The following is a 13,648-nucleotide window of genomic DNA, read 5'->3' as shown; positions in this document are numbered from 1 at the left end:
TGGGCACTCGTCCATCATTGCAAAACCTGGGAACTGTACCGAAGGGAGAGGGAACAAGTACAGTTCAATCATTATATAACATGAGTGCAGGTCTGTCATTGCATAACACTAGGTTACTGTAGTTGTGGACACAGGTCCATCACCATTATGCTAGGATACAGTACTGGTTAGTAATGTATAGTAAATGATCAGCACAGATCGGTCGCTATATGCAGTATCATTGGGTACAGTATTGGTGGGCACAAGTCTGTCATTAAGGTGGTCCATCACTGTTTAATACTGGGGTGCAGAGCTGGGGATGGCACACATCTGTCACTATATAACACTGGGGTATAGTGTTGATGGTACAGATCTCTACCTGGCATTGACTGCACTTTTAAAGCACTTCTTTAAAGAGCACAATGGCACAATGTCCTTGAAAACTCTTCACGTTACCAAAACTTGCCATTGCCTCCCTCCCAATGTTTCCTCTTGTTGGATACAGACTTGTGCACGTAAATTGAATGGATTCAAGAATAAACGTGATGGTGTGAAGTACAGTGGTTATTGATGGTGGTTTGGGAAGAAGTATGTCAAGACTCCTGGTTTAGGAAAGTGGGAAATGTTTGCCCTCTGAAAGGAAGCTGTGAACAGCTAGGTTTTTTTTAAAAGAAAACAGCATTTATGTGTTCTTTTTTGACAGACTTAGAATGTTGCCCTTGGAGTTTACATCTGAATGTAATGGAACATATACTGAGGATCTTAAGTGCTCACAATAGATGGTCAGATTTTAGGAATAGGAAACTGGCAAGATGCTCTGGTATATTTTCTTTTGCCTTCTTCATTTGCTTCATATCAGTTTGTACAATGCCCACGGTTACAGGGGAACGTGTGGCTTATTTAGCCTGTCTTGCTCCTTGGATTGTCTCTTAAAATATGGAGCTTGCTATGGGCCTGCACACAAAAGCCCCACACATAAACTATGCCCACAATAAACTCCACCTATAATGAGGTGTAACAGCAGCCTCAAACCCTCCTTTTGCCTGGAGCCTCTCTAAATCTTATTAATTTGCTGGTTGTAATGTTTACTGCAAAGGAGACAGCTGTCTATAGAACTGGAGTCATTCTCCTGTTCCTCCACCTTTCCTCAGTGACTAAATAGTGTTTAATTATTCCCGATGCATTTCTGCCACTAAGACATTTTTCTGTGCAGGGAACAGGATAAGCAATGGAAAATCAGTTCTTTCCTTACTGCCTATATATTTGTCAACAATTTATAAAATTGTGATAACAATTTAAAATTGAACATTTGTACTCCAGCTTTAGGAATGTGCTATTCATCAAAAAGCATAAAAGATAATGTCACTGAAATTGCTATAACACCTGCTATATTTAAAGCTGAAAAAAAATAATTCCCTCAACATCATAAAATGATAGTAATGCTCAATATGAAACATATTTAGACAAAACCTGTGTAATAATAAGGTTTATTAAAACTAATTGGATAATGCTAATAATATCATCATCTGATAAAATTATTTTTGAATTGAACCCTCAGAGAATTCATAAGTAAGTGAGTGTGGTAGGAGCTGATATTCAAAGGATTGTTCTAGGATCACATCTCAAATGGAGATAAACTTCATCCACACTGACATCACCCACCATTCTCTGTAATTTGGCCTTGAGGTCTTAAGGGATGCTGGAATAGCTGTATACAGAATAATGTTAGTCCCACTGTGAGCAGCAAATTAACTACTGATCCTACTTATTCCTCCAAACAGATCCAGAAAGTGTGTTGTATCACTGGGAACATTGATAAAGTCAGGTTATACACTTTCCAAGATCTTCAGTTCCTATATAGACAAGATGTGTGGTTACTTGCTAAAGATGGTGAATGGTCCTGGTTATTTGAATGGACTTGTTAGTTTATAAATTCTACTCATTTGAAGTACTATGGCAAATGTATGATCAATTGATAGTGCAATGAATGGTGGATATCTTGTAAGTGGGAGCTTGACTTCCTCCTCATGTCAAACATTACATAATGGTCAATTACCTGCTTTTCTTCCTTTAAAGTGATTACAAATATGATGCTATCTTATAAAGCCTTGCCTTTTGTGCATTCTCCTATTGTACTTCATATCTCTGCGTATCATAATAGTGTAAGTTATACTGCTGCACCTTGCAGCCCCCCACAAGGGTGAACCCATAATGCTGCATTGCATAATAGTGAACCCACAATAGGGTGCCTCACAATAGTGAACTCACTACTGTAACATTCAGTGGTGTACTCCCACTGCTGTACCATAGTGTTGAATTCACTACTGTAACACTCAGTGGTGTCCTCTCACTGCTGTACCTCATAATAGAGAACTCACCCATTCGTACCTCGCCCATGTACAGTATGTGTCTCCATTGCACATACCTTAAACTAGTTGGCTGTGGCTATACTTTTTCTGGTTCACTGATTAGTAGACACAGTCCTTAGATTTCTACATTAACTGTACACCATGAACACTGACTTCTGTAATGAAACCCTGGAAGTCATTGCAGTAGAGATAATTTAAAAAAACATATTTATTTATGCTAGATTGCTTTACTGATCCAATGTGGAAATCTGGCAATCATGTGTTGTCTCGCCTTCAGGTTCAACTACAAGAAAACCCTTTAATGTGCCTGAGGCTGATTGCTTCTTCTCCTCAGCTGACATTATAAACAAAGAATGCATATTTTAACCCTGGTTCTTGCCTTGGCACGTTGGCAGTTAAACTTAAAGCAATAGGAAAGGAAGATAGTTCTTGGCACTGACATTCTGGAAAATGATCAGCGGTAAAGTAAAATGACGCAAACGGCCACAGGATTATATGTTGCATCAGCCCTCACCAACACTGCACCTCTCCACAATGAAATTCGGCAGCTTGCTCCACAAACTGAGCAGCTGCTGCCATCAGCTGTTCTGTCTGCACAAGCCTTAGGGTGCTTAGGCAGAGGATGGTGCTGGCAAATCCATATTCAGATAATCACTGGACAAATTTTAACTTTACATTGTAAATTTGAAGATTTTCTTGCATAGACTACATCTTAAACTGCTAAAAAACAAATTTACATTAACCAGTACCTATTGGTTATGTTTTAATAAATCCTGCTCATGTTATTGAAAGTCATAACTCTAGTTTGTATAATATATTTATAATTAAATGTCTTCAGCTTAGCACTATTTCCTGTAATGATTACGCTTCCAGCAGTAAGTGACACTTTTTTATTAGCACCTTATTACTATAAAGCAGTATATTCTACACTTCACTTTAAGGAACACTGGAGAAATTAAAATACATATTAAAAAATTGCATGCTATCCAAGCCCTATGAATGTAATAACTCTCCTTCTAATCAATGTTTTTTCATCATATGTTTTCTGTTATACTTTGTCCCAATTAGTTTCTTTTCTTTTAGTTACTTTTGGCTCATCATCTCCCTAAATTTATAATTTATCCATATTTTGTGGTTGATTGTGTGATATGAGTGATTGCCAAAGGATTTATATATTTTCAAGCAACATCCACACTTCTAAACAAAGTAATGTTTCCAATCTAATCACTCAGGAAAAATTTCTCAAGTTGATTATTAAGTAACTGATATGTCCAATGTCCAAAATAAGAAATGAAGGAAAACAAAATCACCTAAAGTTATATATTTCACAGTAACAAAGTCACATATAGAATTGCTATTATGTCTTATCATAAATTAATTGAAGCTTTTAAGTTGGTTTGGAATATCATCTGGGTAATTTCCCTTGGACAGTTTCAGTACCAGTGTAATCTGTGATGGGCCTACTATGTCTACATCCCAAAAACAAAAAAGTAAAATGAAGTTTAAGGCAGCTACAGCCCAAGTCTATGCAATCTGCACTAGCAGATTGATGAATTTCTTAGCATACAACAGTTGGAAAAGGGTGCTGTGAGAACTTATGAGTTTCTTTGTTTTTCAAAAAATTTGACAATCAGTTGGAACTAGAATCTTTCAAGCTTTATTTCAGTTAATCCCAAAGACAGGTCCTCTATAGGGAAAAAAGAACCAGCCTCCACTGTACGTGCCATCTCAGAATATACATGGAACAAAAAACAAACTACTTCAGGGACGCAGAGTCCTGATGCAGGGTCTCGACCTGAAATATTGACTGTCCCTTTGCCTCCATAGATGCTGCCTGACCCACTGAGTTCCTCCAGCAATTTGTTTTTTTTCCTCCAGCTTAAAGCATTTGCAGTTTCTTGTATCTCAGAATATATGTGCATTGAAATCTGCTTCTGAAATTCAGAATTAGAGTTCAGAAGCAGGGTTCAATGTACATGTTACTACATTGCATATGTACAAGAGAAGATGTTTCTAATCTATGTTGTTTTCATTGTGTGTAGAAAACAAAAGAGAATGCATGCATTTTTCTCAGTATAAAAGATCAGTAATCATTCCAATTTATTTTAATAAGGATTTTAACCTTACTTGAGAAGATAAACTTGAAATATTGGATTTCTTCTTGTTGACTGCTCTCCATAGAGCTATGCAACTAATCTGTTCAGTTTAACACAACATTTGATTTCCATTTTTTCTCTTTTGAAACACAAGTATGTACAGATCATGTGAAGTCAGTTCCAGTAAACATCGTGATTTTGTTTTCAAAACAATTAGAATATTGACAGGTAACTGAAATGCGCCATTTTGGACAAGAGCATTTAAAAACATAAATCCTGAAGTTCGGCACCTTGCCCGAAGATAGTTAAGTTCAGCAATGGAACATTCCAGAAATTCTCATGTTTGACAAGAACTAAGTGCCTGCTAGAATGTAATGTTTATAGGCCACACTGCTTTTTCCAGAGGAGGGAAAAATAATGACACGCACACACTGGGAACCGATTTTAGGGCCTGGGCACTTGGGGCTGATATCGAAAATGGATGACAACACACATTTTGCATTTAGTGCTACTGAGAACAAATTTCTACTCTGTAAGGTCCCAGCTTCCTTAGAATAAATTTGTGTGGGCAGGGCAGAATTAGTAGTGGGAATCATTTCTTTTAAGTTACTAAATTCCACCAGAAATGCCTGCTGCTTGTGCCCAGCATCCCCACCCCAGACCCATCCTGTACACAGCATTAGGTGAACATAGCTGATAGGATAGTCCCATTCATCAAAAGCCTATGAGTTCTATTTTCATTGTGTGGTAGCAAGACACTCTGAAATATCTGTCTCCTCTGAGGCAGTTGGTTCAATAATGCCACAACCGGCAGAATCTTGACCCGTCATCCTGTATTTGACAGAGGATCAGGGCATTACATGACATAGGTATAAATTTTGCAGCAATGCAGACCATGGGATTTTGTGGCACAATAATCTTTTATGGTCACACTTTTTATGAAACTGCATAAGCAATTAAGTTTTAAGCATTTTGTGGAAATCAATGTTCAGTAAAGATTATATGCATTAGTAAACACTCCATTACTGCACATGTACTTTGAACAAACTCAAAAGCAGCAATCACTTGACAACTGGGAATGCAGTGGATCATTACTGAAGACAGGTGGAGGGGAATGACTGACAGGATAACAGTGAAAATTGTTGCTTGGTGATCATAAAGGAGCCAACAATGTATCAGGTTTTCTCAGACTCCATAATCCAAAGCCTGCTGGACCACAGAGCATCCCCTAAAAACTATCAGATCCCAGCACTCCTTCAAACTTGCTTGACTATGCTTCCTTGAAAATGCAGTCCAGGAATTCTCTTCACAATGCTAGAACTGGACTTCCTGCTTCTTACTCCTGTTGCTCAGGATAGACTTTCGAGGGGTTTAATATTTGAAAAGATCCCTTTTTCTACCATTTGACTGTAGAATACTGGCCTAGACATAAAATTGAGGAGTTAGGGTGGTGTGACATCCCTTCATCTGATTTTATACAGGAGCTGTATTCCTCATGGGATGGGATATGTGTCCATCAGTCCTTTCATTTGGATTTTGGCTAATTTCTACCTAAAATTTATGTACTCACCTTGGTTCTGTATCCTTTGAAATTCTTTTAATTCAGTCCCCTAAACTCTGGAAACATTCTGGTGAATCTACTCTGCAGCCCTTCTAAGGTCAGTATATCCTTTCTGAGCAATGGTCTGTAAATTGAATGCAGGACTCCAGATGTTGTCTGACCAACTGCGCAAGTGAAACATAACTTCCTCGTCTTTGTAAGCTAGTCCTCTCAAGATGAAGGCCAATGTTGTTTTAACTTTTTTGATTGTATTTTGTACATGTCTATGATTTGAAATGATTTGTCTATTTGTTCCTCCAGAGTTCCTAGTTTTTCACTCTGTAGGAAATACTTTGATTTATCTTTCTTACGTTCAATTGGATGACCTTAGATTTGCCAATATTAAGCTCTATTTTCAATAGCTTTCCACACACACTTAATCTATGTTCCTTTCAAATTTCTTCCTCGTATTTCTCTACTTATTGCCTCTCTTAAAAAGCATCATCAGAAAATACGATATACAATTTTCTATTCCACCACCCAAGTCATTAATAAAGCATTAGTGTTGCAACTTCCAGATCCCTGGGAAGCAACCTTTGTTATATCCTGCCTCACATTTATTCTGGTGTGTATGTGTAAAAAATGCCATATCTAACTGAACTGCAGCATTTGTTTTGAACTAGACTTACAGGCACAGGCTTTGAAAATTCATTGAATGGGCCCCTAACAAAACTGGTCATTGGTGATTTAACAATTTGCCCAAACAGTATTCATAAGAGAAAGTGGAGCAACTAATTTGAAAGGGACATATCACCACTGCAGGTTTTTCACTAACCTGTACAATTGGAAAGTCCACCGTGTTGCTTAAAATACACCCAGACTCCTTGAAGACTACCATCACCTAGTCCCAGTCCTATGCAAGGGGATCAAACTCTACTTTCTTCATTAATTATCAGGACATTCTATAGGGGAACAGACTCCTTACTTGGCCTAAAAAATTAAAATGTGCTATCTCTCTGGAGGTCATTGCACAACACTAAACATATTAACCTATGGTACTGTACTATATCCTGATAAAGTCAGGTGAGTGAGAAGTCTCAGGGTAATTTATTTTCATTGGCTCTGCTCCCAGTTATATTTGATCTGTAAGAACAAGGCTAAAGTCCTAGCAAAACTAGTTCCCTAGCTGGGCCAGGCTGCTGCTTAAGAAATGGTGGCAGCCTGGAGATTTGGGAGACAGCATGATTTAGGATGTGAATTATGTGAAATAATTAGCAGAAATGCATATCAATCTATTAATAAGAACACTGAATATGCTATTAAAAAGAAACATCATAAAATGGAACTAATAATAAAAGCTACACAATAACATTATGTTGAAGGTGTTAAAACAACCTGAATGATCAGAAATGCCACCATAAGTCCAGTGCAGAACCTAAAGGAAATGCAACTTATGAAGCAGTTATACTGTAGGTGCAGCAGAGAATTTAAGGATTAGAATACAGTTTCTGTGACTTGGGATAGAATGGTTAATTTACAGCAAAACGTTTTCATTGGAAATATTGAATGACGAACAGGAATCACAAAATTGTAACAAGGCGTTCACTTTTTGTCATTCTAGGAAGAGTGCTTCATATGAGGAATATATTTCCAATTCAATAGATTAAGCTTAGGAAACTGATTAAAATTTTGGAAATGCCTTTCAGAAGTTTTGATATGGTGAACTGATGGAGCCAAATGTTTATGAAAAGTTTGACGTCAAATAGTACATATATATGTAGTACAAGTGACCGAATTTAAACAGTCTCAGATGAAACAGTTCACGAGTGACACAACTGTCTGTACAGTTACAAACAATGCAGGTGTCAAGAACAAAATGCTTGACAGGAAACCCAGCAAACTAATGCATTCCTACTGAAACATGCCAAAGATGTGAATTAGTGTCTTGCATTCTGACAGATGTGCATATAACAAGTGCAGTTCAAAAATAATTTTCCTGCCAAGTATGTCAAAGAAACAGCTGTATCCTGCATAGACAGATGAACAAGATGGTGAATGTTTATGAGCCATTTACATTGTCAAAGATTCAAAAAACATTATTCTAAAAAGAATGTTTGCAGTAATGAGGGTTGGTGAGTTCTCCAGGATCTGTTCTTATAATCAAAATTAAATCAACAGCTACTGGTGTGACCCAGTGACTGCTCACAGGAAGAAGAGTCAGCTAGGACAATGTACAATGCACAATGCTGCAGACACAGTACATGGCCTCCACACAATCTTCCATTAGCGACAATCAGATTAAAAATCACTATTCATCCTAATGTGTCTGTGGCTACTCTTTGAAAGAGCTCTCCAAGTAGTCTCTCTCATTTGTTCTGTCCCCTTAGATGTTCCAGTATTTTCTTTTCTTTGACTCTAAGGCAGTTTAGAACTAGGTTGTGAAAATCACTATATAAATACAAGTCTTTCTTCTCATTCTTTACAACTACAACTCCAATTTTGTTTTGAAAAGTTTGATTGAATTTTCTTCCAGGACCCTTCCAGAACTGCCCTCTATTGCAACACTCAGGTAGAATATAACTTCAGATATACAATGCATTATGCTTGGTACATAATTTTGTTTATTCTTTTTTGGTAACTTTTTATAACAATAAAATATATTCAGGGAAGTGGAACTGAATTTAAAACACAAGGGAGGTTTCCTGCTGGCAGATTTAAATGTTCATGGTCTAGACCCTGTCTTTTGTAAAGCACAACAAAGCATGGAATAAAGGCAGCAGACTTGAATTAGAGATGCAGACCTGTCTGTCTAGCCATAAAATCACCATTCACCCACCACTCTGCTATGTTTAGTGCATCAACCTACAACGTAACATTAAGTAGGAGAAATACAATTTCAGTGTGACATTGCAAACCTTTCAGAACCAGCAGACTTTACAAGTTTTATTGGAACAATGAATTATTGATACTTAAATTCGTAATTAGTGGAAGACTTTTCTCATTTTGAGAGGAACAACCGCATTTTGTCAAACACATTAAATAACTGTTTTTGAGTGTGGACGAATTTGGTTGCATGCCAACGGTTTACGCTGATCTCACACTTTCAATAATTTTGTGATAGTGACGGGGGTTCAACACAGAAGGATTTTATCTGAATGTTGGAAACGTGAACTAAAAACAGAACATGCTGGAAATAGGCAGCAGGTCAGACAGCGTCTGTGGAGAAAAGAGTTAGCGTTTCTGGTCGACGTCCTCTCATCAGAATATTAGTCTGCATTTCTAATTAAATGTCAGGTGCAGTCTATAGATCCACGCAGAGTACATTTGTTGAACCACCAGCCGATGTATAGCAGCAGATTCGTGTCAGGATGACAGGAGGATGATCATTGATGTGAAACAGCCTTTATAGATTTCAGGCGAGGTCCATCAATTTTTCTCAGCACAGCTCTGTGGGAAAGCACTCCGTGAGCGTCTACAAAAGTAAACAGCCTGTAGCTCAAGGCTGGGATGCGGCTGGTTTATCGCTGTATCAGAATCAGAAAAAAAACAAGTGATGCTACACCAGCCCGAGTGCTTCAGTGTTACTGCTCTGATGACCAGTTATAGAAATAAAACAATCCATCGGGAGCGACCAGCCGAGACCCCAGCGTGGAATGGGACCCGGGCTCACTCAGTTTCCCGTGATTTTAAGGAACGCCTTTACAATCAAAAACAAATCATTTCGAAATCATTGCAGTGCGGGTTTCTGCAGAAGGACAGAACTTAGACAAGTGTTTCCGCTGGAGTGGGAGGGGGTTAGATGTTTTAACCCGAGCTCCTGCCCTCTCTCCTCACGATGGTCTGCCTGTCTAAACGGCTCGGGATCCGTGCAAAGTCAGTGGCTACGGGTTGGTGCGAGGAAATGCAGCTCGATGAGAGCCCCTCTCCACACTGTGCATTGTTCCCTTTCTTATTTCAATAAATATAATTCTACGCGGTGATAAAGTAAAGAATGAAGTAAAGAACGATATTAAGCAGCGAAAGGGTTAACGGCCGGGCCGTTATATGGTGAAGCATCGCCTGCCTATGAATTAATCATTCCCCACTTCCAGCCTATTGGCGAGTGAGCTCCCTGCCCTTTCTCACAATTGGCTGCTGCCCTCGTTACTCATTTGGCTGGCACCTGGGAGCTTCGTTAGAATGAGATCTTCAAAGTGAGGGAGGCTTCTAGCGGCTCTGCGCTTCGGGGGGGGTGGAAGAATGCTGTATTGGCATGGAAACGGGTGAAGCTAGCCGCCAGCCGCTAGCCGCACGCACGTTAAGACTGAGAATTCAACTGGATGCGATGCAGCTCGGTGCAGGAGGGAGACTCCAAGTTGCACCCGCGACCACCCCTGCCTCGCACAGTGCATGAAAGGGGGATGCAAAGTATGGGGTTCGGTGCAACAGAGGAGAGTGATAACACGAAGCAGATCTCGGGCGGCAGAGATCATGCGTTCGCCTTCTACTGATGAACACCGAACACTTTCATTGCCAAGGGAGTCGGCTGCATGAGTGTGTGAGTACATTTACACTTGTTACTGTTGTGTGAGTGACAGTGGAGGTAGTAAATGTGGGTAGAGCGCTCCTCCATGCTCACTGCAACACCGTTTATTAAAGTTGGTGGACTATAAAGGGATTTCCATCTCTTTTTTGTTTGTTCCTAGATGGAGCTCACACGGTTTAAAATGAAGACTGGTTAATCGGTTTGTGGGAAGCAAAAAGTTATGGAGCATCAAGGGGTGGTCGCCGCTTCGCCGAGAGCTGCCTGAACTCGGATTTGCACCCTGTGGCCGTTCACTGGAGCCGGCGGACTGAATGTGGGGAAGCAGCTTTCAGTTTTGCTTCGAGGTCGCTGCAGCTGTCGGAGTGGCACCCTGGGGAGTCATGGCCCCGGAGGGTCCCCAAGAACCGAGAGACATCCGCACCAACCCGGAGAAGGTTAAGAGGAAGGGCCGACCTCGGAGCGTCAAAGAGATAACTCACACGTTTGTGAAGCAGGCAAAAATTCACGGGGTTAAGTACATCTGTTCACAGCACTATTCACTACACCGTAGGGTCGTTTGGTTTTTGGCCTTTTGCACCTCGTTGGGGTTCCTCATCTCTTGGTCCTCCAACCGGTTCCTCTACCTGCTCTCTTTCCCGTCCCACACCCGATTTCACATGGACTGGACCAAGGAGCTGAACTTCCCCACTCTCACCATTTGCAACAATAACCCCATCCGCTTCTACCAGTTGACCAAAAGTGACCTGTACTACGCGGGCCAGTGGCTGGGGCTCCTCACCGAGAACCGTACAGCCCGGCCCCTGGTCATTGAGCTCATTAAGGAAGACCGGCAGCAGTGGTTTCAGAGACTCTCCGATTTCCGCCTCTTCCTACCGCCCCGCAGTTTTGAGGGGATCAGCCTGAATTTCATGGACCGCTTGGGCCACCAGTTGGATGACATGCTTCTATCTTGCAGATACCGAGGGGACATGTGTGGGCCACAGAATTTTACCTCAGTGAGTCTTGCCATTTCTTAGTTTTTTTTATAATTTTTTAACCTACTTTGGAAATGTCATGTTACTCTTTTGACCTGACAAAAATTTTTGTATTGAAGTGTGTGTTCCTGTTATTTTCCATATCGTGTCTCCCAATGAATTGAAAAGCATTTACCATATTGCATTGAAATCGCGTAACCGATACTTGCTGCTTCGCGGCTGTGACTCGGGATGTTATTCCACACCATGCAACTGTATTAAACGTCACAGAACAGTAAACACAAAACAGTACTCGTGCTGTCTGTCTCTCTGTGTGCGCAGGGTTTTGTTGCTGTAAATGAAATGTTATGGGATAGGCAATCGGGATTCGTAATAGTAAAGGTATTATGCCTCTATTGTCTTCAAGGTGATCTCTTCAAGTAACTGAGTTGTTGGATGGATTTCCTGAACTCGTTCATTCCATTTCACTAATGCGAAGTTAATTGGTAGCTTGTGTAATCAATGTATGCAATGGTAAATGGACCATTTGTGGGATTTCTGGGATCTAAGTGGGCACGGTCTCAGTTAACTTGTTATTATTGGCATACCAAACAAATTATAACATTTGCATGATTTCTTTTGGAATAATCCAGTCTCCAGAGGTTTGGACACCTCAGGAAAAAAATACTATCAAATAGTCCACTGAACTGGTTCTTGACTTCTGTATCTGTTAAAGAGGTTGCAACAGATCCAAACTGTTATGAAGTTCTTGTGCCATTATTAAATATTGATTTTTGGAAAGTTATTTTTATTGGCATCAGTCCCCTTGCATTTCATTACAACTGACAAATCTAGAATACTAGCCTACACATGCTCCTTATAAAGATGTATGCTTGATATATTCCACAGTTAGCAATGGAGTAGGTGTTTGATACAGATGACAAGTCAGGCTTGTGGTTTGAAATGATTCTGAATATATTAAAAATAGAAATTTGTTTATTTCCAACATAATTGTTGGTAAGGAGATGGTGCTTTGTAATATGATTTTTATGAATAATGAACACATTTGTACCCAGATCCTTTTTATTTCAAAGGCTTTATGCTGACATTAAAACAGCAGATTAAGGAACTTGATTCAAATATATTAACTTTCTTAATACAATTGTACTTCCCAATTTCCATGAAGGCTACAACTGGCTGAGGCAATGAATGATGCAACAAGAACTCTGACTCGTATTCCCATTCAGCTCTTGATGAGGGGGTGGAGGTTTCTTCTCTGTATAAAATGTAAGCGTTTCGGCTCTTTCACCTTAATATAAGAGGCCTAATTGGGAAAATAGTCTATAGAAATGCCTGGTGGAGTAAGTGGTCTGTATAAGAAGCAGGAGAGGTACTCTTGAGGTGAGAACATATTTAGCAAACCATTGGGATTAGCAACACCTCAATTTTCGGCCTTCTGAGTGCACTCAGAGCCTCAAAGCGGCATCCCTGGTATGTGTGCCCTTTAACAGGGCAAGCCACAGTATGTGTGTTGTGATGTTGACAGTGAATGTCCACTGACAGTACATGTAACAAACTCAATATTATTTGGCAGTTGTCTCTAATATGACATCAATACTGCCATTGTGGGGCTCGGTACTCCAGTCTATGCCCTTAGCCTTGCAAAATTGAACATGCTTTCAAGAAGAGGAAAGGCACCTGATCCACAATATTTAAAGAAATCATCCATTCTTCTGTTGCTGCTTGAATTCTGAGTGTTGCAATGATTCTTTGATGCTTTCTATCATTGGATTGACTTATGATAGTCTACTGGGAACAGTATAGCTGGTGCTGAAGAATTTTGTTTTCCTGACATTAGGCATCTGGTCAAACAAGCTGCTCTCAGGCCTTGACTTTCCATGAAGGAATCAGAGTATGATATCTAGTAATAAATTGCCAACAAACCCACTCCTTAGTTTCCATCTGTCACTGGCCACCAGCTTGGCCACAATGCAAAAATAAATGCTATTTCAAAATGAACAAAATTCAAACCAAATTTTTAAATGCAAATATCTACTAATAACCTCTTTCACATTTCCATAAAGCCTGTATTTTGTGTGACTTTGCCTATCCTATGCCAGCCCAAAGTGTATGTTCTATTAAGGGAATTATAGGTAGCTTTAGAGGGTGATCCTGAGAAGCTGTAG

At 39.8% G+C, this 13,648-nt stretch overlaps 1 protein-coding gene across 3 annotated transcripts in view; it reads left to right on the top strand.

Moving 5' to 3' along the window:
• The window catches only part of LOC127583052 (acid-sensing ion channel 2-like), an 868,039-nt gene that overhangs the window by 546,320 nt on the left and 308,071 nt on the right, over positions 1-13,648 (top strand). For 2 of the 3 annotated variants that reach the window (XM_052038771.1, XM_052038772.1), the window contains exons 1-2: positions 10,146-10,521; positions 10,670-11,504. The exons of the other annotated variant lie outside the window; for it this stretch is intronic. In XM_052038771.1, the coding sequence (XP_051894731.1) occupies positions 10,821-11,504 (684 nt within the window). In that variant the 5' untranslated portion in view covers positions 10,146-10,521; positions 10,670-10,820. Of the gene's footprint in view, positions 1-10,145; positions 10,522-10,669; positions 11,505-13,648 lie in introns of those variants that run through there. 3 annotated transcript variants of the gene reach the window in all.

Source organism: Pristis pectinata, chromosome 25, assembly GCF_009764475.1.
Source record: "Pristis pectinata isolate sPriPec2 chromosome 25, sPriPec2.1.pri, whole genome shotgun sequence".
Lineage (NCBI taxonomy): Eukaryota > Metazoa > Chordata > Chondrichthyes > Rhinopristiformes > Pristidae > Pristis > Pristis pectinata.
The sequence above is the reverse complement of the archived record's forward strand: the minus strand, read 5'-3'. Positions and strand labels throughout refer to the sequence as shown.